Source organism: Macaca thibetana, chromosome 9, assembly GCF_024542745.1.
Source record: "Macaca thibetana thibetana isolate TM-01 chromosome 9, ASM2454274v1, whole genome shotgun sequence".
NCBI lineage: Eukaryota > Metazoa > Chordata > Mammalia > Primates > Cercopithecidae > Macaca > Macaca thibetana.
The window spans coordinates 113,199,700-113,224,194 of NC_065586.1; the positions used below are offsets into that span (position 1 = coordinate 113,199,700).

At 50.0% G+C, this 24,495-nt stretch overlaps 2 protein-coding genes across 2 annotated transcripts in view; both read right to left on the bottom strand.

Moving 5' to 3' along the window:
- The window catches only part of SHTN1 (shootin 1), a 905,549-nt gene that overhangs the window by 220,565 nt on the left and 660,489 nt on the right, over positions 1-24,495 (bottom strand). The window lies entirely within an intron of this gene.
- VAX1 (ventral anterior homeobox 1) lies at positions 12,361-18,329 on the bottom strand. Its single transcript, XM_050803993.1, is given in 4 exon segments — positions 12,361-14,180; positions 14,183-14,447; positions 16,342-16,529; positions 17,679-18,329. Coding segments are annotated over 4 exon segments (1,002 nt in total). The 5' UTR covers positions 17,920-18,329; the 3' UTR covers positions 12,361-13,872.

Consider the following 24,495-nt stretch of genomic DNA (forward strand, 5'->3'; position numbering starts at 1 on the left):
CAAATACTGGCGAGGATGTGGAGAAAAGGGAACCCTCATACGCTGTTGGTAAGAATGTAAATTAGTACAACCATTATGGAGAACAAGAGAGCTACCATATGATACAGCGAGCCCACTGCTGGGAATACACCCAAAAGAAAGGAAATCGGTACATCAAAAGTATATCAAAGGGATATCTGCACTCCCATGTTTATTGCAGCACTGTTCACAATAGCCAAGATTCAGAAGCAAACTAAGTGTCCATCGACAGATTAATGAATTTTAAAAATGTACCTATACACAATGGAGTACTATTCAGCTGGAAACAGAGAATGAGATCCTGTCATTTCCAACAACATGGATGGAACTGGAGGTCATTACGTTAGGTGAAATAAGCCAGGCACAGAAAGACAAACTTAGCATGTTCTCACTTATTTGTGAGATCCAAAAATCAAAACAATTGAACTCATGGAGATAGAGAGTAGAAGAATGATTACTAGAGGCTGAGAAGGGTAATTGGGATCAGTGGGGGAGGTAAGGATGGTTAATGGGTACAAAAAAAATAGAAAGAATGAATAAGATCTAGTATTTGGTAACACAACAGGGTGACTATAGTCAATAATAAATTGTACATTTAAAAATAACTGAAAAGAGTATAATTAGATTATTTGTAACACAAATGTTAAATGCTTGTGGGATAGATACCCCAGTTTCCATGATGTGATTTTATTTTATTTTATTTTATTTTTGAGACCGAGTCTCGCTCTGTCGCCCAGGCTGGAGTGCAGTGGCACGATCTCGGCTCACTGCAACCTCCACCTCCTGGGTTCAAGCGATTCTCCTGCCTCAGCCTCCCAAGTAGCTGGGACTAAAGGCACCCGCCACCACACCTGGCTAATTTTTTTGTATTTTTAGTAAAGACAGGGTTTTGCCATATTGGCCGGGCCAGTCTCGAACTCCTGACCTTGTGATCCACCCGCCTCAGCCTCCCAAAGTGCTGGGATTACAGGCGTGAGCCACAGCGCCTGGCCCTATGAGGTGATTTTTACATATTGCATGCCTGTATCAAAACATCTCATGTATCCCATAAATATATACACCTACTATGTACCCACAAAAATTAAAAGTAAAAAAGTAAAAACCAACAAATCTGTGGTTTGATAGAAGAAACAGAACCTAGTGTTAGATCAGCAGGGTGACTAAAATTTACAATAATCTATGGTATATTTCAAAATAGCTAGAAGAAAAGACAAATATTTCAGGTGATGGATATCCCAAGTACACTGATTTGGTTTTTTTTTTTTTTTTTTTTTTTTTTTTTTTGAGACAGAGTCTTGCTCTGTTGCCCAGGCTGAAGTACAGTGGCACAATCTCAGCTCACTGAAACCTCTCCCTCCTAGGTTCAAGCAATTCTGCCTCAGCCTCCCGAGTAGGCGGGATTACAGAAGTGTGCCAACACGCCTAGCTAATTTGTGTATTTTTAGTAGAGACAGGGTTTCCCCATGTTGGCTAGGCTGGTCTCAATCTCCTGACCTCAGGTGATCTGCCCACCTCAGCCTCCCAAAGTGCTGAGATTACAGGCATGAGCGACCATGCCCATTTCAAATTATATAAATGTATTAAATTATCACATGTACCCCAAAACTATGTATCTATTATACCTCAATAAAAAATTGTTTAAAAAAGATATTATGAAGATCAAAGGAGATGATATGTAAAATCTCCTATAATCTATATTGTTATGTAGATCTTATAGATTATGTATATAATTCTAAATTTTGGGCTGGGCGCAGTGGCTTACGCCTGTAATCCCAGCACTTTGGGAGGCCGAGGTGGGAGGATTACCTGAGGTCAGGAGTTCGAGACCAGCCTGGCCAACATGGTGAAACTCTGTCTCTACTAAAAATACAAAAAAATTAGCCGGGTGTAGTGGCACATGCCTGTAATCCCAGTTACTCAGGAGGCTGAGGCAAGAGAATTGCTTGAGCCAGGGAGACAGAGGTTGCAGTGAGCCCAGATTGTGCCACTGCACTCCAGCCTGGCCGACAGAGTGAGACTCTGTCTCAAAAAAAATTCTAAATTTTATACATGTTTTATATACTGTCATACCTCAGTATGAGTGGGGGATGGTTTCCAGGAACACCCCCATCAGAGGATGTCCAAGTCCTTAATGTAAAATGGCATGGTATTTGCATATAGCTTACACACACCCTCCTGTATACTTTAAATCATCTCTAGATTACCCATAATAACCTAATACAATGTAAATGCTATGTAAATAATTGTTGCACTGTATTTGTATTTACATTATTTTTTATTTTCATATTACTATTTATCATTTGTTTGAGACATGGTCTCACTCTGTCACCCAGGCTGGAGTGCAGTAGCATGAACACTGCTCATGCATCCTCAACCTATTGGGCTCAAGTGATCCTCCCAACTCAACCTCCCGTGTAGCTGGAACCACAGGCACATGCCACCATATCCAGCTAATGTTTTTATTTTTTGTAGAGCCAGAGTCTCATTTTGTTGCCCAGGCTGGTCTCGAACTCTGGGCTCAAGCGATCCTGTCACCTCCACCTCCCAAAGTGCTGGGATTACTTGTATGAGCCACTGCACCTGGCCCTATTGTCTTTTAAAATATTTTCGATCCATGATTAATTGAAACAGGTACATGAAAAAGTGCTCAACGTCAGTAATCCTCAGGGAAATGCAAAGCAAAACTACAATGAGGTATCACCTCACATCTCTTAGGACAATGCTTTTTAAGAGTATATTTTCATGACACAACTTATGAAATCCTAGGGACCCAAATAAGCTGTCCTAATAAACTAACTTTGTGATTCCACTCAATCAGTCCAACAAACGTTAAAGTGCCTACTATGTACCAATCTAGGAACAGCAATCTCAACAGTAAGAACAAATTCAAGAGAACAGTGCGAACTCTCAACCTCTTTGTATATTATTAAACTTAAGAACAATAATAATTAAAGTACTTTATTACATTTTTATACAAGGCAGTTTAGCCAATGCTTCTACCCTCTTAGGGAAGTTCTGGGAAAGATGACTGTGCCTCTGACTCTCACAATTCAAGAGAAAAGTAAGAAGATAATCTGATTGGTGAGCGCTACCATTCACTGAACCATTGCATGGGTTTGGTTTTGTTTTGTTTTGTTTTGTTTTGGAGATGGAGTTTCGCTCTTGTTGCCCAGGCTGGAGTGCGACAGCGTCATCTCGGCTCACCGCAACCTCCGCCTCCCAGGTTCAAGTGATTACCCTGCCTCAGCCTCCCAAGTAGTTGGGATTACAGGCATGTACCACCACACCTGGCTAATTTTGTAATTTTAGTAGAGACAGGGTTTCTCCATGTTGGTCAGGCTGGTCTCAAACTCCTGACCTCAGGTGATCTGCCCGCCTCGGCCTCCCAATGCGTGGGTTCTTCTTAAAAAGGCAGGGGTTCTATCCCTCTCCACTCTTCATTTTCCCTTTCTCTACCTGTGAGTAGATAGGTAAATTCAATTGCAGAAGAGACAACTTTGAGAATCATTTGATGCCACTTAAATTTGGAACCTATGTGGCACCTAGTTTGCAGTCGATTTGAGCCAGAAGGAAAAGGTAGTGAGTAATTAGCACCCCTTAACTTCCAATAATGACATAAGTGACCCCTGACCTTGGGTCACCCCACATCTACCTACATTCCAAATTATCTCTACCTAATTTTGCATGCCTGATTGCTGTTCCTAATGTACTGCTAGAGTACTCTTAAAAGAATTGCTGGCCAGGCACGGTGGCTCACGCCTGTAATCCCTACACTTTGGGAGGCCAAGGTGGGTGGATTGCTTTAGGCCAGGAATTCGAGACCAGCCTGGTCAACATGGTGAAACCCCATCTCTACTAAAAATACAAAAAAAATCAGCTGGGCGTGGTGGTGCACATCTGTGATCCCAGCTACTCGGGAGGCTGAGACACGAAAATTGCTTGAACCCAAGAGGCGAAGGTTGCAGTGAGTCAGGATCACGTCCCTGCAGCTGCACTCTAGCCTGGGTGACAGAGCAAGACTCCATCTCACAAAAAAAAAAAAAAAAAAGAATTGCTGGCCAGGCACAGTGACTCATACCTGTAATCCCAACACTTTGGGAGGCCAAGGTGGGACAATTGCTTGAGTCCAGGAGTTCAAGACCAGCCTGGGCAACACAGTGAGACACTGTCTCTACAAAAAAATTTAAAAATAGCTGGGCATGGTGGTGCTTGCCTGCAGTTCCAGCTACTCAGGAGGCTGAGGTGGGAGGGTCCCTTGAGCCTGGGAGGTTGAAGCTGCAGTGAGCCATGATCTGCACCACTGCACTCCAGCCTGGGTGACAGAGGAAGATTACGTCTAAAAAAAAAAAAAAAAAAAAAAAGCCAAACTTTAGATGTGTCACTGATGGTCCTGTCTCTAACTTGGGGGTTAATGAGCCTCAGGCAATGAAAATAGTGGACCCTGAATTTAGAGAAAAAGCTTGAGGGTAGAGCACATTTGACAATGAAGCATAACTCAAGAGTTAAGCATCATATTCAGAGTGGTGTTCCAGGACTCAGAAAAATAAAAATTCAAAGTATAATCCCTTCACTGACACATTGATTCTCCATGTCTCAGGCTCTACATCTTTAAAACAGGCTGCACTTTGCTTTTCTCATTGAATTTCTCTGTAATCCCAGCACTTTGGGAGGCCAAGGTGGGTGGATCACTTGAGGTCAGGAGTTCAAGACCAGCCTGGCCAACATGGCGAAACCCCGTCTCTACTAAAAATACAAGAATTAGCCAGGCGTGGTGATGGGCACCTGTAATCCCAGTTAGTCAAGAGGCTGAAGCAGGGAGAATTGCTGGAACCTGGGAGGCAGAGGTTGGAGTGAGCTGAGATCGCGCCACTGCACTCTAGCCTGGGAGAGAGACTCTGTCTCAAAAAATAGGATAAAATAAAAGTAATAATTCTATTTACAGATGAGGATTCTGACTGAAAGGGGTTATTTGCCTAAGTTCACATGGCCAATAAAAGTCAAAGGTGGAATTCAAAGCCCAAGTTTTCCTACTATGGCCATATTGTGGGGGTGAAGGTGATGACTGGGATACCGGCTGCAGGAACCTTGCCCCAGGTTATCCGGAAACAGCTTCCTACTCCGCCATGACCTACCCAGGCTAAGAAAAATTGCTGAGCCAAACATGGACCCAGCTCCTTACTCAGAACCTAGTGAAGCAATCTGGCCTCAAAGCCATTTATATTTGTCTCAGAATTGGAAGAACCCCTCCAATGTTGGCAGACATCACTAATGATCAGCATATTTTTCCATGGAGCTTAGATGAGGCCTCGGAATCCTCTGCAACTTAGTACCCCCAGGCAGCTACCATCAAATAATTCAACTTAGCTCGAGAGTTGAACTTACTTGCCACCCTCCCACTGGTCTCTGAACAGAGACGGTCACAGGCAGCTCAGGGAAAGGATCTTAAAACGAAAATAATGCTGATGTCTAGAAACAAATGTTGGCATGAATGCGTTAACTAACTTGTTTCTCATCCCATCACTGATGAGACAACTACTTACTTTCCATCCTCCCCACCTGCAGCTCAATCCCAGCCCTCAACACCAATCTGTTTACTAACCTTTCTCACCTGTTGGCACCCATCTCATCTTGTAACTGGGCCTTCCTCCCATCGTTGCCCTGCCCAAAACCTCCCCTTCGCCTACAGAATAGCGATCTTTAGTTTGGTCTTCAAGTCCTTCCTTGACCAGGCCACTTTGCAAGCCTCATCTTACACCTCTCCTCAATGCGAAACCCCCACCTCTTTTCACATCATTTCCTTTTCTTTTTCTCTCCCCTCCGTTTCTCCCTAGGATTCCCTGGTTAAGAACCAAAATACCTTCTTGATCATCTCAGAATTCTACAGGCTGTCTGTCCATCCCTGTGAATAATGCTCCCACTCCACTGTGCTTACTCTCCCTCGCATCAGCTGACAACTAGGACAGAAAACTGAATTTGCCTTTAGCTCTTCCCAGGAAGGGACTAAGCCAGACCCTCAGTAAAATGGGCCGATGACCTGACTTTCTGGCCACCGATCTAACAGATGGCAGCCTTATCTAACCCACGAGTCGCAAGGGAAGGAAACCAAAACACAACAAAAACCTGGCACTCCGTCCGTCCTGGGCATCCTTAGCAAGCCCCTCACCCCCCCATGCCCCTGCTTCCCTCCGTACAAGAAGCTGGGGGTCAAGGGCGTGGGTCTGAAAGGGCCGAGCGCTCAGTGCTGGAAGGGGCCTTTCAGGGTGCGCTGCTGCCGCTTGACGTCACTTCCCGCCGCTCCATTGCCTTGGGTCACAGCTGGCGTCTTAAGGGCCGGACCCAGGAAGGTATTTTCAGTCCCTATTTCTGCCAGTGCTGGCAAGAGAGCGAGGGAGCCGTGCTCAGCGTGGGTCCGGGCCCGGCCGCTAAAAGCGTAAAAGCAGACCTAACTTCCCACTTTCCTGGTGAGGCCCCGGCCGCAGTGGACGGAAGCTGTGCGGGATGGGCTGCGTGAGGCGCCGGGTCCAGGTTCGGAGGATGAGAGCCCCCGGAGACCCTGGAGCGCCAGCCCTGCCGCCCTTATAGTCCTAGAGCCCTCGGCCCTCGCCTCGCCTCCCAGCACGCATGCCCCATCGCGCATGCCCAATGGATCACATGGCTCAGGCTCCACGCCTTTCCACCCTTGGGCCCTCCCGCCTTCCAGGCTGAGGCCTCCGCCCCAATTAACAGCTATTTCCCCAGTTTTGGAGCCAACTCGGCCTCCAGTGCCCCCACTAAACCCTTATTGGCTTCAGGCTCCTCATCAAATTCCCTCTCTGACACAAGGAAAATGGTTTCAAAATTCCACTTGGACCCAATCTTGATATCAATGCCACCACCAGTCACCTCTAGTCAGACACTAAGATCTGTTGGTTTTATTTCAGCAAAATGCCTTGAACCCATTTCTCCTCTCCATTTCTACTGCCACTTCACCAACCGACCCTCACCCTCACCCTTTTCCCCCACCATCATCGCATCACCATCATCCTTTCTTGCTCTCCTGTTTCTGTGGAAGTGTACTCACTAACTGGCGTCTGCCTCAGAATCCGTGCACTCCTGTTCCCATGCCACCTCTTCTGGGATTCTCCCCCAGATTGCCAGAAAGACCTTGTAAAATGAGAACTACAATGATTCCATGATCTCCTCGGGAGAACTTTTCAGTGGCTCCTCATTGCCATGATGGCAAAATCCAAGTGTCGTCAACGTGGTATTCCAGGTGCTGCCTGCATTCCTGCCTCTTCTCCCACTACTTGCACTCAGCCATCCTCACTGCTTCCTCTCCATTCCCAACTCTTAGCATTCTCCTTCTCATACCTTTCCACTGAAATTGGCTGACTCAAGAACTGAGGAGATTAGCATGTAGGAGGTTTACTAGGGAGTGCTTCAAGTTCAACAATATAGAAGGGAAAGGAAGGAAGCAGTATTGGACAGAAGTCAAACTGCATAGGGATCTCAACAGAGGCCTCAGCCATTCCTTCCAAGAGTTTAGATGAGGTGATTCTTCAAATCTATCCAAAGTTGGGATGCAAGGACCAGGCTTATCCCCAGGTCTACCAGTCATTGGAAGCCACCCTGGAAAGTCATTGGAAACTACTTGGGCACAGTGGCTCTCTTCGGATGAGGCAGTCTCCAAAGAACAGACAGCTGAGGGCTGTCTGCCAAGTCATTAAAATAATAATTTACCATTTTGGTAGAGATGTTGTGCTTACTGATGGCTGTGATACCAAGTCTAAAGGCAGGGGGAGTAAATTCCATTATGTGTGACCCAATCACATTCCCCTTCCTCAGGAAAGGACTTTAGGCCAACACCTTCATTCTACAGATGGGGAAACTGAGGCCTCAGAGAGAATCTCAGATAGTCAGCTATCTCAATCACAGTCTTATAATAAATAGCTAATATTTGAGCATATAATTTTTTCTAGGCTTGTACTAGATGCTTTAGATGCTTTATCTAACTAAACAACCATGACAATCCTACGAGGTAGGTGCCATTATTACCTTCATTTGATACACATGGAAATAGGTTTAGAGCAGCCAAATGAGTAATTTCTCCAAGATTACACAGCTATTAAGTGGTGTGTCTGGGATTTGAACCCAAGTCATTCTGACTCCAGAACCCATAACTAGAAACCATTAAGATGAATTACTTTTTCTCTGTGCATTAAACTAGCATACTCCACCTTGTATACCAGGGAATGCTATGTACATGTTTATATGTGTGTATATATGTGTGTGTGTTATTGCTATACATGTTATGTTGTTGCTAACACACATAACAGATTTTATATGAAGAAAACTTTTACGTGAAAAATTTTGTGTATATTTTACACATATATATGATGGGATTTATTTTTAAGAATGAATACAACACTACCATATAAAGCACAATATTTATTTTCTGTTTCAGGGTAAGAAGATAGGCGAATGTGTTTCTAGAGAGAAAATTAGTTTCATATTAGCTATAAATCAGAGAATACACAAGTAATTTTAAGCTTCCATGTCCATTGCATGCCAGGTTCTCTGAACCTGCTGGCCTTGCTCCTTCCAGAACTCATGTCTCTTCAGACAGAAGCTTTCGGTTCCAACCAAGAAGGGTATGCATCTGAATGCCTTTCAGCAAACCTGAAGGGCTCTCCTCCTCCTTTCCCCAAACTACCAGGTCTGTAAGGGAGCAGCCTGTCCAGGCAAGTGGTCCCCAGTGAGTTTATAAAACACCTTCCCTGAGACCTGAGAAACCACTAAAGTAGATTTCTCTTTTCTCTCCTGCTCCATTAAAATGAAACCTCCATGAAAATGAAAAAGAATCTGAAATGTAAAGATTTCCCGATGTAGAAATGGTGTTAAATTACAATAGCATAATGTGGTCCAAGAAATTCTAAACTGTGTCAGAAACTGTAGATTAATTTGTTTAACAAACATTCATTGTATTCCTACCAAATGCCAGGCCCTGGGCCAGATGCAGGAGGCTGCAGTGTTTTGGGAGTTTGCCATTTAATACAGTACTTCTCAAATATTAGTCTGGATAAGAATCACTTTGGAAACGTGTTTAAAATGCATGTTCCTAAACCCCAACCCAGTTTCTGATTCATCAGATGGGACTAGGGCTTAGGAACCTGGAATTTTAGCCACTCCCTAGATGATTCTAAAGCAGCTGGTCCTCAGTTGTATCTTGAAAAACATTGACCTAGTATGTTTTTAAGTTTTGATCAGCCATTTAATCAAGCCACTTAAACTCAGGACTTCAGGAGGTTAGAAGAGTTACATGACCTCTAAATTCTTCAAGAAACCTTAAAAAGACTTCTTAGAAAGGCTTTCTATGCAAGAACAGCACACCAATATGACACAATTTCTTTTCAAACAGGAGAAAGACACTGTGTATAATCATATGGCTTATGTGGCTGAAGAGAAGAAGTTAAAACGTTATCATTGGAGCGATTCAAGAAGGGGGGGTGTGTGTGTGCGTGTAAATTATCAACTTGTATAATTAAGCTTTGTGTACTTTACCCTGTGTTTACCACATGGATATTAAAATTCAATTTAAAAATAATCATTTATAAGGATGTGTAAGACCAAAGAGGGTAAGGGGTTTAAAGATGTCATTCTAGACAGAGGTACAGGGAAAGAGTTGGGACAGTGGCAGGAAAAAAAAAAAACAGGAAGGAGGGAGAAATTCAAACTTCTTGATGAGGGCACCAAGGAAATCCTCAGCAGCTGGTGTAATAGATGGCTAGATATGGACATTAGCAGATGTGGGTGCAAATAGGCTAAAGAATTCAGATACCGTGATCCAGACACTGTGGGCACAAAAAGAAGGAAAGGAGGAAGGAAGGGAGAAAGGGAAGAGGGAAAGAGGGGGCAAAGGCGGAAGAGAGAAAAAAACTGAAAGAAGAGGCCTCTGGCCCTGGGGGGAGCTTACAATCTTGGGTTCTGAGCAGCCATGAGGCTTTGAGCAAGTTATTTGCTCCAGTCCTGTATATGAGTCTTTAAAATGGAGCTGGACCTCTCAAAGCCACCATGAGGAACAGTAGAATGGTGTATGTGAAATGCTATTTGTAAACTATAAAGGGTTGCTAAATGCTACTTATTAATACATTCTGGCTGAAGGTTAGACCAACGGCAAGTGTGGATATGAGCATGTGTCCCATTTAGCTCTCCAAGTGACTTCCCACATCTTTCCTGAACCTGACCCCCAAACTCACAGGGGTTTGCTAAGAGGTTTTTTTCCCCTTTTCTTTTCTGCTCTGAAACAATTTGGCTGTTGCTTTGTGCAGGCTTGAGCATCAGATTCCTTTCAGCTCCCCCCTCCTGCAGCTGTTCCTCCTTCCACCTTTCCCCAGGCAGGCCCAGCTATTGGCCTAGAGGCTACCTGCCTCCTCCTCCTCCAAGGCCTGTGAGTCTCCAGTTGGAAGCCAGAGGCCTCCAGGGACCAAGGCAGCTTACTGGAGGCCCTTGGGGAAGGAGGGAAAAGAAGATAGTCACTAAAATTAAATGAATTTTCTATAACTGTTTTTTAATTAAAATTGCAATTCTTTTTCTATGCAGAAGAGGCTCTTTAAGAACAATTGCACTCCCTGAGTGGCAGGCAAAGAGCTCAGCAGCTCTTCCCAAAGCCAGGGAGGGAAGGGAGGTGAAAGCAGAAGTGATGGGGGTGACTGGTCCTTCCCTCTTTCAGGGCTAAGAAAGCCAAAAGGAGAAAGGGCAGGAAGATGGAAGGAGGGAGCTGCTTGGTGACTTCCCAGGCTGAGGCCCCTGGGAGAGAAGGCTGAATGTATTGGGAATTCCAAGCTAGGATTTTGTGTTTTCTTTTGTCCCAAAAAGTTATGCCACCTTCTCCCTTCCTTCTCAGCCCTGGAGGGCCCCAGCCACAAGCCTTGAAGCTGCAGTGAGAGCCACCCACTGCCTTGGCCTTTGGGACCCCTTGAGCAGGAGAAGAAAACCAGAAAACCAGAGAGAGAGAGAATGAGAGCAAGAGACCGACCCGGAAGGAAGAAGTAATGGAGGAGGGAGACAGGGGGAACTAGATCGGAGCCCACACCACTGAGAGACAGAACTCCTTAGAGGAAGCGCAGGGATTTACAGGACCGGAGCACAGAAGAAAAGACTAGAAAAGGAAAAGCAGTTTCAAGCAAAAGAAAGGAAGGAGAGGCGGACAGGGAGGGGAAGAGCCAAGAGTAGCGAAGCTGAGGGATCTGCAGCAACTTTGAGAAATAAAAGTGAACTGTCTGTGGGCGGCTGCTGTGATCTCAGCAAAAAGCCGAGCTCAAGGCTCAGGGACTCCGCCGCCCACACTGTGCCCCGCCTTATTTTGGATGCCTCCAACTCCAGCTTCAGGCACAGTACACGAGTAGGGGTTGTAAGGCCTGGTTAGTGCCGGTGCTGCACGGGAACAGCGGATCCCTGCAACAACCAGGTGTGCGGGCGCTACAAGAAGGAGCCGGGGCCGCTGCGCCCGCTGCGCGGACTTCGCCCGGTGCTGTCTGTACACGCTTTAGGAGAGCGTGTCCTGAAGTGTCCTTCCCGGCCCTCCTCGCTTCCCAAGATTTGTTTGCAACGTCTACATCCCTCACCACAGCATAAGCACTGGGGCGAGGTGGGGCGAGGTGGGGCGAGAGGTCTCTTTGCAGGAATTAATATCGATTTCAGTCTCCTGCTTCCTCAAAGTTTCTCTTTGACATTGGCGAGACTTATTCTAAGTCAGAAGAAAATAAAACCTTGCCTATTCTGGGCCCATGATTGCACAAAATCCAAAATGCTGCCGGCATGAAGATGCAGCTGGAAGACTCTAGAAACGTGGCATTAGGAGGCAGGGACTTTATAGTGTCCGGAGATAAGTTCCTAAATAAAGAATTACGCAGTGGGAAATGAAGAAGGAGGGTCTGAGGGGCCGACCTCAGAGGTACAGACAGAGAAATCGAGAGCGAAACACTCAAGGAAGTGGAACAAATCGTCGTAGCCAGGCGTCTGCCTCTCTGGAAACCCGAAATCCGCCCAAACCTCATCCCAGGCGCTCACGGTACCAGTTGCAGGGCCCCGCACTATAGGGGCTGCCACCCTCTGCCCCCGGAGTCCCCACGCCGAGACTCATCATTTGCTGGCTCTTTCTTCCTTTTCTTCTTTTGTTTTTTTATCCTTCAAATACAAGACAAAAATACACCTCATTTATCATCATAGATATATATATTTCACTCTCACCACATAAATACAAAACATCCAAATATCCAAAACATTCAGAACAAAGTTAGTAGCCTGGATTCAGTGACACCTACCCGCGTTTGAATCGTTCATTATTTTCTTCACTATTTGCCTAGAAAAAAAAAAGATGAAAAAGAGGGGGGAGTTTCCGACGTAAATAATTTACAATAAAATTACTATTTTAAAAAATGCCTTTCGCTTGCTTCAGATGGACGAATACATTCTAGATACTGCGGCACCTCGCAGTCTGGGTCTGTGAATTTGGTTAAAATGTGGGTGGCCGTGGCTGTAGGGACGATCGCTGCTGCGCAGGGTAAGGAAAGAGGGTGTCGCGGTTCGTGTTCTGATTTGGGACCACTGAAACCCTAAGACTGGGGAGGCGAGGGGAGTGTCTTTCCTATCAATCACACAAGACGCTGTCTGGACTCTGAGACTACTGCTAGAGGAGGCCCGACCGCCCAGCGGCGTCCCTGTCTCCCCTTCCGCAAAGAACTGCTCAGAAATCCAGCCGTTTCCTGCGTGCAGGAAAGGATTTGTGAATCCGGGAGTTTGGGAGAAGAGGCAATGAGTGCTGACTCGTTTTCCAAGCCGAGCGATTGTGCCCAAAGCTACGCGCCTGGGAGGCCGTAGGGTGAAGCGCCGGCGCCCAGACTACCGCCGGCAGCCGCTTTGCTCTTTCCTGGAGGAGGGAGAAGCTGTCGGCCACCGCCCCGAACAGCCTCGGAGAAAAGATTCTGAGTTTTCTTTGATTAGCGGCGTTGGCTTTTCCTTTGCTTTTCCCCCGTTAAATTCCTGTTTAAGGTTACAATACCCAGAACCTTAATTTTGCATTGCCCTGTGGGGCATTCTCTATCCTGAATTTTCTTACACCTTCCAAACTTCATCATTACGAGTATTTAAAAACTGGTTCCACTTCATCTGGTTTTACGTAGCAATTGCTTTTATTGCTGATTAGATCAAATTTATTAGTGTCGTTGCCTACCAGGACGTTTGTTACTGTTTCCTGGGGTCCGGGGTGGTTGTGATTGGAGTTGCCCTAAAGGGGGGAAAAACCGCAGGATTTGTCCCGCCAGGAAGCTGTGTTGTGTATCGACTATCCCGAGAGGTCCGCAAAGCGGGGCCCAGGGGCTCCCACAAGCCCTGGTTTCTCTGGCAAGAGGAAGGAACGTCCCCCCTTTTTGGTCTACAGAAACCTGGAAGCCCCTGGGGTCTGCGCGCAGTTTTCCTCTTTCAAATATTCCTAGGAATAGTCGGCAGCGGCAGCAGCCGCGTATCTAGAGCAAATGCCCTGTGCTTTGGACTTAGAACCAGTCTTTTCCCTCCTGGGCTGGGCACGGGGTCAGGGCATCAGGTTGACTAACTCGGGCATTTTTCCCAATTCTTTGGATCGCTCCTGGATTCAGAAGGAAGTTGGGGGTTGGGGAGGAATCTCGGAGGAAAGGTAGAAAAAAAAATAGCCCGAATGAGATAAAATTGGTAGCAGAGCCTGGGTGGGAAAGGAGAGCTGTCAGAGGCCTGGTGGGAGCCAGGAGCCCAGCGCAGGAGCTCTGGGCACCTAACGCGCGTGAGTCCATAAATATCACCACAATAGATAGTATAAATATAAATACAGGGAAACACTTAAAATCAGTCCAGCGCTTTTTTCTCGGCCCCTTCTTTATTGTTGGTCCGGGAGTAAGGCTCGAAGGCCGAGGAGCTCAGATATCGGGCGGAGAGTTCTTGCAAATTCCCAGCTAGCGAACCAGCCATTGTTAACGGGGCGGAGGACAGGCGGCTGGCGACGGAGCCGAGCAGCGAGGGCACCGGCAGGCTGAAGAGGCTGTGGCCCGCGGCCGGGGCGCCCGCGTGCAGTCCCCCCGGCCCGGCGGGCCCGGGGCCTGGAGCACCGCCCACAGCCGGCGGGTGCGGGGACGCGGCGCCCGCTGGGCCCGGGGGGCGGCGGCGGCTGCGGCGGCCGAGCCGGCAGCGGCGCCCGTGCCCAGGGCCGGCAGGCTGGGCCCGCGCAGCGCTGAGCCGAGAGCGCCGGTGGCGCAAGGCGGCAGCAGCGCAGGCAGGCCGGGCGGCGACAACAGGCGGCCCTGCTCCAGCAGCCGTAGCACGCTGCACGTGGCCGCGGTCTCCGACACCACCGAGCGTAGCTCCGAGTCCTTGCCCTGGTCCTTCTTCTGCTTGGTGCGCCGGTTCTGGAACCAGACCTTCACCTGCGCGCCGGGGTGCGGGGAAAGTGGGAGAGAGGGGCAGGGAAGACCAGCGTCAAAGGAAGCGAGCTCCCGGGGCGCGCGGCTCCAGGGCTCTCCCCAAGCCCCAGCCCTACCCGCAGCCCCACCCAGCAGCGGGAGAGGTCCGGGCTGGGGCGCTGCTGGGGGAGCTGGCGCCGCCACGAGGGGGACACAGCTGCTCCACTGGGCTGCGCTTCCGGGTCAGGGAAGCAGGCCCAGGCAGGCGCCGCTTACACAGAACAAAGTAATAAAATGCCCACGACAGGAACTCGAAGGAAGACCGGAAAGGGTTTCTCTGGCTCCTGCGCTACCCCGCAGCGGTGTTTGGGGCTCACAGATGTGTGAATCAGTGCGGGCCCCAAAGCCGGAATTTCCGGTGGAGGGTGTGAGGCCCTAGGCTGAGGTGAAGGAAAAGGGAAGAAGGAAGAGGGAAGTGGGAAGAGATGGGGGAAGCGAGTATTGCCCAGGCTTTCTGGACCCAGGCCCCTGGCCCAGTGGGCTCAGATTTAGTCCTAGAAGCGCTACTCCTGGTGAAGGCTACAAAGGACCATTTCCTGCTTCAGACGTGACCATCGTGACCATCGGCTAGCAAGCAGGGAAAGTGGCTGCAGGAGAATAATATGTGCGGGAGACTTTATGCAGACGGAGCTTTCTGCACCTCCTCTCACCAGATAGCTGCATTGAAGGGTCTGAGTGATACTCTTAGTTTCTCTCTCCACTACTCTGAGTCATGAACTTGGAATCATGGGAGAAAGTAAGGAGGCTAAGGTGGACTGAACACTCCCCACTAACCTCCTCTCTCATTCTTCTGCCCCTCTGCAGGCCTAGCAGTGGCCCAGAAGAGTTTTGCAGCAATAGGGAAAGACTATCCTGTCTAGATTTTATAAACTAAGAGGGGTAGTAGCAGAGAGAATAGAAAAAGCTACCACACCAATCTCAAACTCAAAAAGAACACCCCTATCTGTTCTGTCAGTCCTCAGCTTTCAGCCCAGATCCCAGGCCTAAAATGCTCTCCACCTGCTTCAGGGTTGGGCATGGGGAAAAGGGTCGGTCTTCAGAAAGAAGGCTGCCTTAGCTAAGCCAAGCTGGTGACATGCCACTTGGCAAGTTCTTGGGTCCTCTCCTGGGCCCAGAGCCCACATGGCCAGCTCCAGGGGCATCATACGGATTTAATGTAAAGGGAAAGATCTAAAGCACAATCGGCAGTACTGGCTTCTGGGTCCTAGATCTGCTTCCCATCACATTCCTCACACATCACTGGTACAGAAGACAGGGTATCCCAGGTGCTCAGGGCTGGGGCCAGCTCAGGATGGGGAAAGCCTTCCTTTAAGGGTCAGGGCAGCCTGATCTGCACAGGCAGATCTCCAGGAGGGCGTACACCTTTCTAATTCCTAGGAATCACCCATGGTGCTGGGGCAGGGGGTGTTAGACTTAGCCTCACTCCTGCAGAATGGGCCTGGATGCTGTGTACAGCTGGGAGGGCCCACAAGGGGTGGGGCCTAGAAATCTAGCCAAAATGGGGTACCCCAAACAAGGGCAAAAGACAGTTCTTTGTAGAGCAGAAGCAAGAAGGAAATGCTCAAAACCAGGGGCCAATAAAAATTCCAAAAGGACAGGATTTGGGGCCTCTTGGGCCTAGGCTAAGGTGGATAAAACATGGGCCCTGGAAGATTTGGGGATGGCAGGAAGGGTGGGGGGAAGGGATGTATTATTTAGGGGAAGGAATCCTTAGGCCTTTCTTACCCATCCTGCCCATCTCCTCCACCTCCCAAGGGTGGCTCTGTCCAGAGCAGGTTAGGAGGTGAAGAGCAGGCTAGGTAGGGGTCGTGGGGAGGAAGGCTGGTGCAGAACTGTGTGCGGCCTGGCCGCTGGGTACCTGGGTCTCGGAGAGGTTAAGCTGCCGGGCAAGCTCGGTCCTCTCACGGCCCACCACGTACTGGCAGCGCTGGAACTCCATCTCCAGCCGATAGAGCTGCTCCGCGGTGAAGGACGTGCGCGTCCTCTTAGGCCGGTCCAGGTCCAGGCCCTTGGGCAGGATGATCTCTCGGATGGACCCCTTGGCATCTAGGGAAGGGGAGATGTCAGCCGGCAGAACCCTCCCATCTCCCTCCACCTCCTTGGCCCGAGCTGGCTTTGGGGACACAGTCCCCAGAAGCGTGCAGTTTTGGGATGGGGATGGGGGGCGGAGCACGACCACAACCAGGTAGCAAAGACACTGTGTGGAAGGCAAGGGGCCTAACTCCATACCGCTGACCGAAGGAGGGACCACACTTTGTCTTTTTGTAGAGTCCTCCAGACAGGGGAGAGAAAAAATCCAATCAATTCCAAATAGGCGGACGTTTCTTCCGGCCTGGGGGGGCCTCGGCTGCGCAGGCCGGGTCCCCTGTAGCCTGAGGGTACCCTTGCCGCCCCGCCTGGCTCCTGCGGGCCCCAGCTCTGGGATTGCTGACCAGACCGTGCTCCAGTCGTCCCCACCCCCACCCTCGAGTCTCCTTCCCTCCGGAGTCCGCGCAGCGGAAGGAGGAGGGACTGAGTCGGGGCCGGCCGGGCCCGGCGATCTGCTGGCTGGGGCGGCGCCAGGCCGGGGCCCGGTCTCGCAGCCTCCGCCGCCAGGGCTAAGCGCACGCCGCGCATCCGAGAGCGGCAGAGCAGAGCACCAAAGCGGCAACCGCGGCTCCGTAACCCAGCCCAGCTGCCTCTCCCGGCGGCAGCGGTTGGGCACCGATCGCGGCGCTGGGGCCCTCGGCTCAGTGCACTAACTGGCAGGGCCGTAGCCCGCGATCGGCAGCTGTTCTTCGGGGCTCGCGCTCCCCCTTGGGTGCGCTCAGCCCTCCAGAGCGCTGGAGTCCCCTGGCCGGCTCCCGGCAGATCATCCGGCCTTTGAAGCGCGCACACCTCCTCCCGGAGTTTTCTGCTCCTTTCCCGGGTCGGAGGCCGCAGTCCGATGCCCGACCGCACCCGCGCAGCCCCCTGTCTCCCCCCGCAGCCCGGTCATTGGGGCCCCTCAGGGCGTGGAGGGCCGAGGCCCCTGGAGAGCGCACCGGAGAGTCCCAGGCGCTTGTCTCCAGCCGGACCCGGAGCGGGGAGGGCCAACAACTTTCTCCCAAGTCCCAGCCGGCACTCCTCCCCACCGGCCTGTGTCGGCTGCAGAGCGCAGCTCCGGCCCCGGAGTCGACCCCAAAGAACGCGCCTGGCAGCCCTTCCCATCCCTACCTCGGACCAGGATCCGGCGGCAGTAATCCGGGTCGGCTGCGGAATTGGATTTACTTTTGTTACAATCCTCAGCACCGCCCGACGCTGAGAAGGCGCCCTGCGGCTCCTTGAGGAAGGCGGCTGGGAGGTTCCCCTCTGCGCCCTTGCTCTCCCGACTCTCCTTGTGCGCGTTCTTCGAGACCCGGGCAGCCTCGGCGTCCGAGTGGCACCGAACGTCCATTTTGTCTGGTTTCCCGAACATAGGCAAGAACAACAACAACAGAAAGGAAAAAAAAAAAAAAAAAGCCAAAAAAAGAGGGGGGAGAAGGAAAAAAAAAAAAGGAAAAAAGGGACAAAACCCCCGACAACGTAGCGCGTACGCCCGGCCCGGCGACAGGCAAGAGCCAAGAATGAATGTCCCCGCGGGGAGGCTTCGGCGGCCGCGCGCGGGTCAGCGGCGACGGGAGAGTGGCGCGCTCGCCAAGAGGCGGCCAGTCTGGTTCAGGATCCCGGTGGAGCTGCGGCGAGGCCGCCTCGTCAGCACCCGCGTCCTCTGAGCACGTCCAGTGTACCCAGCCTGGCGATCAGGTAGCGAACAGCGCAACTCCGAAATGCTGCGGCTCCCGCCTGTTTCTGAGACGGCGAGTTGTAGTTGTCCGACACCCGGGGGGACGCACACTCGCCGTTGCAATTGATTACGGGTAATTTCGCAGCCCCCACGTTTCGGTTACCTCATGAATACACTAAATTGTTTGGATAATATATCAGATCGTAATGGATGGTTTCTGTCCTTGTCCCCAATCAAGTAGGGGTTTAGCCAGTGAATAAACGGAAATGATTGGTCTTGCTTTCAGGAAACACACAATCAAAGACCCACACTTCCAGAAAAACTTTTGACAAGATTCATCCTGAATTGTTAGTACCATTAGCAGGCATTATTAACTTTCCTTTTGCCTTTGACCCTCCTGCTCACATACTGGCTAGAGGGGTTTTCTCCACACTTGCCAGATAGAGCTGAATGAGGGTTGGGCGGTGGGGGCGGGTGGGGGGAGGAAAAAAAAACCCTACACACCCAGCAGCAGAAGAAAGCAGTTGCCTGGAAGTGGGGGATGGGGGACAAAGGTGGGGGGAGAAAGTTTTCCCAAAAAGTATCTCCCCTGCACTCTAAAAAAGCCAAGCTTTTCCCCTAAACAACTCCTTCTTAACACACCTCGACGCAGACAGCCATCTTAAACTGCCACCTCTCTTCATTTAGTTCCAGTTGGATTTTTTCATGCCTGCACCTCCAGCAGCCCTGAGGCAGCCCATTCAAAGGGCAGCTTTGTACTCAGAGTCCAGCAGAAGAGAGAGGGGGAGAGGGAGAGACGGCCGAGAAATCTCAACTGTGAGATCTGCTTCAAAAAAAAAAAAAGTTTTCCCCTAGCTATTTCATTGTCTCTGCTACAATATCTTTGAGAAAAGCAACAGCCAGTAATCCAATAAGAGCATTGATTAGGCTACAATGATTCAATTCAAGCGCATGGCCTTGTGCAAGGAGCATGCTCCAGCCCTTCTCGTCACCTTGCCGGGGCAGAAGCCCTCTCCACGCCGCTCTCCCCATTCATTCCTTTATGGGAAATGCGGAGCAAAAGGAGTGAAAGATGGCAATTATCTAATTGGACTATTAACAAACAGTCCTCTGAGTGCGGCGGTCTGGCGTGGCTCCTGGGCGGGGGAAGGGCCGTGTTCCCTGCCCTCATTCACAAAGAGTGCAGGGGCCGGGGAGGAAAGGGGTTTTTTAAAGGGGGTGGGTGGGAGGAGAGGAGAGGTGGGAGGTTTGGCTGAGAATTTTTCCACACAATTCCAAGAATGGGGCGGAGGCGGGAGGAGGGGAGGGGGATGGGGGCGGGGGTCGCGGCGAGCGGGTGGGCAGGCCGGGAGGGGGAGGGGTGCGAGTGTGTGTGGCGGGCCCCTAGGGGCTCCAGCTCGCAGCGATGCGCGCACCGCCTGCACCGCCGCCACCTCCCCGGCCTCCGCCGCCACCCTAGGGGACCCCTCTACCGTCCTGAGCCGAGAGGGGGCCCCTGAGCGGGGTCTTTCGCGCTCTCCACCCAGCCACCCCTCCCGCCACTTAGGGGCACCCAGGGTTGGCCCAGCTCCGGAGGGCATCTCTGGCTCTGCAGGCCGACCTCGGGCTTCCACTTTAGTTGATTGGGCTGAGCGGTGGAACTGTCCCGAGCTACTCTCCGTCGGGCAGCGGGTTTCCAGGGTCCCCAGCGGGCTGATCGCCCCTCAGCCTGGCTTCGCTCCGCAAGCTGCCCTCGAAGGCCGACGCCGACTGGGCGCCCGGGGAAAGTGCCTTTGATTGGCCGCTCTGCTCCGGCGGGTCGGTGGGGCGGGTGGGAGCAGAGAGGGGTAAGAGGTAAGGGCCTTTGCCGCCACCCTGTTCTGAAGATGTAGAGTGGGATTGTGTTAAAATCTGGCGAACTCTCCGGTTACCTCCCGCAACGCTCAAAAACCCAGACTGGCCTCGAGGCACTGAGGGCTTTGCTCCCCTGCGGCTAAGCCGTCGGGGGCGCAGCCGCCGGGTCTTGACTCCCACTACCGCGTCGCGGGTGCGGGTGCCTGAGATTCGGGTGCCTCCTGATGGGGCCTTCGTTTCCCTGCAGAGCTCGGCCCAAGGGAGCTCCTGGGCCCCCTTGGGCAGGGAGGAGTGCGACCGAATCCCCCGGCACACCGGCCCCTCCTTGCCTCCTACCCTGGCGGGGTTGGAGGGGTCGGACCCTCGGACTACGCCGGATTGGGTGCGCAGGAGGATTCTAGGCCTTCCTCAGCCCTTTAGGAGCCCTGCAGGCGGCGGAAGTGCCAAACCGCGGCCTTGGCCCAAATGGGACCACCTCCGGATGGCTCTGGGTCCCCGGCCCGCCGCACCTCTCTCTACGGCCTCCTCCTGTCGGTGAAGGCCGCAGCGGCCTGGGAAACCCACGGGGACACCTGCGGCCCCCGGTCAAAGACCCGGAAGAAAGTTTTTAAAAAAATAAAAATGGCCCAACCCATTACATTTTCTTTCAGGTAGATGGGGGAGCTGAGGGGCGGGGCGGGGCGGGGGCAGTCCGGAAGCAAACAGTTGCCCTTAGAAATGACACTCCCTGCGGGCAATGGCGGCCCTGGGAGGTCCGCAGCCGCATTCACTGCCACAGGGAACGCCCAAACTGTGGCCAAATCCCAAATGCAAATTTTAAGTTTGGCCTCGGAAATTTCTGCCCTCTCTCATCTTGTGGCATATTTTGTTGTAAGTGGAAACTATCTGTTTGTTTGTTGTCGCCAGGCTGGAGTGCAATGGCGCAGTCGACGCTCACTGGAACCTCCGCCTCCCGGGTTCAAGAGATTCTCCTGCCTCAGCCTCCCTAGTAGCTGGGACTACAGGGGTGCGCCACCACGCCCAGCTAATTTTTGTATTTTTAGTGGAGACAGGGTTTCACCATGTTGGCCAGGATGGTCTCGATCTCTTGACTTCGTGAACCGCCCACCTTGGCCTCCCAAAGTGCTGGGATTACAGGCGTGAGCCACCAAGCCCAGCCTGTTTGTTTGTTTATTAAACTTATTTAATTTTGAGACAGGCTCTTGCTCTGTCGCCCAGGCTGGAGTGCAGTGGCACCATCACGGCTCTCTGTAACCTCAAATTCCCAGGCTCAAGCGATCCTCCCACCTCAGCCTTCTGAGTAGCTGGGAGTATAGAGGTGAGCCACCGAGTCCAGGGGAATTATTTACGAAGCAGTCACTTATCAGATGCATAAACTCACTTAATCTGAACTCCTCCTTCAGAGATGTAGTAATATTCCGTCTTTATAGGTGAAAGAATGGAGACTCAGAGAGAGGTTCAGTAACTTGCCCAAGTCACACAGACTGGTATGTGCAGAACTTGAATAGACTGATGCCTGACTTCAAAGCTATTCATGCTCTTCTTTGCCACACCCCACAAGACTCTGCCCCATTTTTAGTTCCAAACCCATACTTGCTTTGAGTTTTCCAAATCTTCAGGTGATCACGTGTATATTAAAAAGACACAGAGCAATGACCTTAATGTTAATGCAAGGAATCCTCATTATTTGGCATCAATTTTCATGAATTGTATCTAAACAACATTAAGTAGAAATTGAATCATGAAATTATTGTCTCTGATGATGCTATTTATTTCTAGCCATGAGCATTTCTTAGGAGTTTATCACTTTTCTACTAGCTGATCGGGGATGAGTAAAAAATCATTTCCTGGGTTTTTTTTTTTTTTTTTTTTTGAGACGGAGTCTTGCTCTGTCACCCAGGCTGGAGCGCAGTGACCAGATCTCGGCTCACTGCAAGCTCCGCCTCCCGGGTTCCCGCCATTCTCCTGCCTCAGCCTCCCGAGTAGCTGGGACTACAGGCGCCCGCCACCTCGCCCGGCTAGTTTTTTGTATTTTTTAGTAGAGACGGGGTTTCACCGCGTTAGCCAGGATGGTCTCGATCTCCTGACCTCGTGATCCACCCGTCTCGGCCTCCCAAAGTGCTGGGATTACAGGCTTGAGCCACCGCGCCCGGCCTCCTGGGTTTCAAACTTACAGAATGATCGTCTGAGAGCAGTGTCCAGGAATTTGCATTTCTACCTGGCTTGCCAAAGGATCTTTCACAAATTAAATTAGATAATTTCACCTTTTAAACTTCGGTGACTCCACTAAGCTTCCTGAGGGCAGGGACTTCCATCCCTCCTTCCTTAATGGACATGCAAATACTTATTGAGAAAAGGCATAAAATGGGATATTCTGGCTGGGCACAGTGGCTCATGCCTATAATCCCAGGACTTTGGGAGGCCGACGAAGGTGGATCATTAGGAATTCGAGACCAGCCTGGTCAACATGGCAAAACCCCCGTCTCTACTAAAAATGTAAAAATTAGCCAAGCATGGTGGGTCACACCTGTAATCCCAGCTACTCGGGAGCCTGAGGCAGGAGAATCGCTTGAACCTTGAAGGTGGAGGTTGCAGTGAGCTAAGATCACGCCACTGCACTCCAGCCTGAGTGACAGAGCAAGGCTCTGTCTGAAAAAGAAGAAAAGAAGAAGGAGAAGAAGAAGAGGAGAGGGGGGGAAGGAGGACGGGGAGGGGAGGGGAGGAGGAGGAGAAAATGGGGTATTCTGGAAAAACAACTAATTGAATTAGGCAGACATTTACCAGGAGTCTGGAGGTGCCAGGACCCAGGTAGCCCCTGAAGGATATAGGCCTCATCTTTGCATCATCATAGACAAACCCAGTAATTAAGAAAACTCACTGGCTTTAGGTTAGTCATGGCTTCAGGTTGGCAGCACAAATGAAGTAACCAAATTAAAAAAGAAAGTCAACTTGTAACCTGGTTTTGCTTTTTGTTATACATGGTACTTTTTTCTTTTTTTCTACTTCCTTTCTTCCTTCCTTCCTTCCTTTCTTTTTTGTTTCTTTTTTCTTTCTTTCTGTGTGTGTGTGTGTGTGTGTGTGTGTGTGTGTGTGTGTGTGTGTGTCTGGATTAAAATTCTGTGGGCATCCATCCAGAAAAACCATGACAGGTTTCTGAGAGGACACAGTGGAGGACGGAAGCCCTGGGATGGAAATTTCAGAAAAGCAGCTGCTAGTCCCAGAAAAAAACTAAAGCTGTGTGCTCACTGGCAAAGAAAGAAGAGAACTCAGTCAATTATTTGGATAATCTGAGACAAGCCTGTACTGCACAACACACACAAGGACACAAGGCTGCTCCAGGTGAAAGTGTTTTATTCTCTTGACTAAATTTGCCGCCCTCCTCAGTGCCCTTCCTGCCCCCGCATCACTGTCTGCAGGTGCAGACAGACCCAGAATAGAACTGTAGCACTGGAAGGATTTTTAGAGATCATCTATTCCATAACCTTCATTTGACTTGACAGATGAGAAAAATGAGCCCACAAAGACAAAGCAACTTGTTAAGGATTAGACAACTAGTTAGTGGGGGCCTCTGTGCTACAATCCTGGTCTCCTGACTCAAAGTTACATTCCCACCTCCACCCAGGCTTCTTGAAACCTGAACAAGATGCACTGTCTGGGGTTGGGTGAAATGATGCCATCAAAATGAACTAAATCACAATCTGAGTGTTGGGGATGGTTTTCATATTCCCTGACCCTGCCTACTTGCTTCCAGTCACAGAAAGCAGGATCGAGGTGGCACAGAGTGCTTTCCTTTTCCATCTTCACTTTCTATTTCAGAAAGAAGTAGGAAGGGACGACACACAGGCAGAAAAAATCTGAGATCATTCTAGATTATGAGCAGGTTGGGGACAACATAACTTAATGTCTGAGACAACATTTTAAGAAGGACTGCATCAGAAGAGATGATACAACCGGAAATTAAGTTTCTGTAACAATGAATCAGGGTACTTGACAACAATAATTAATTAAAAGGAAGAATAGCTAGCATTTATACAGAGACTTTCATCTCCAATCAAAGTTTCCAGTGGTGATGAATTCAATCTCATTTAATTGCTATTATTCCCATTTCACCGAAAATAGTCAGGGCATTGGGGAAGCACTTGAAATAAGAACCAATGTTGACTATCCAAAGTGGAAAATGCAGCCATATATCCATATATTTCTTACCAATTATAGCTAGAGTATTAGCCAATGTGTACACAGCTAAATTTTGAATTATTCTGTCTACACTTCAAGCAAACAATCCCATTGGCCTCCATTTCTCAACTTAGCATTTTGTACCAAGAAACTATTTCATCAATTATGTATACATTTTGCACTTGAAAACATCATACAATTTTAGAGTTAAAAGGAACCCCATTAATTCTATAGGCTCACTTATTCAACAAATCATACAAA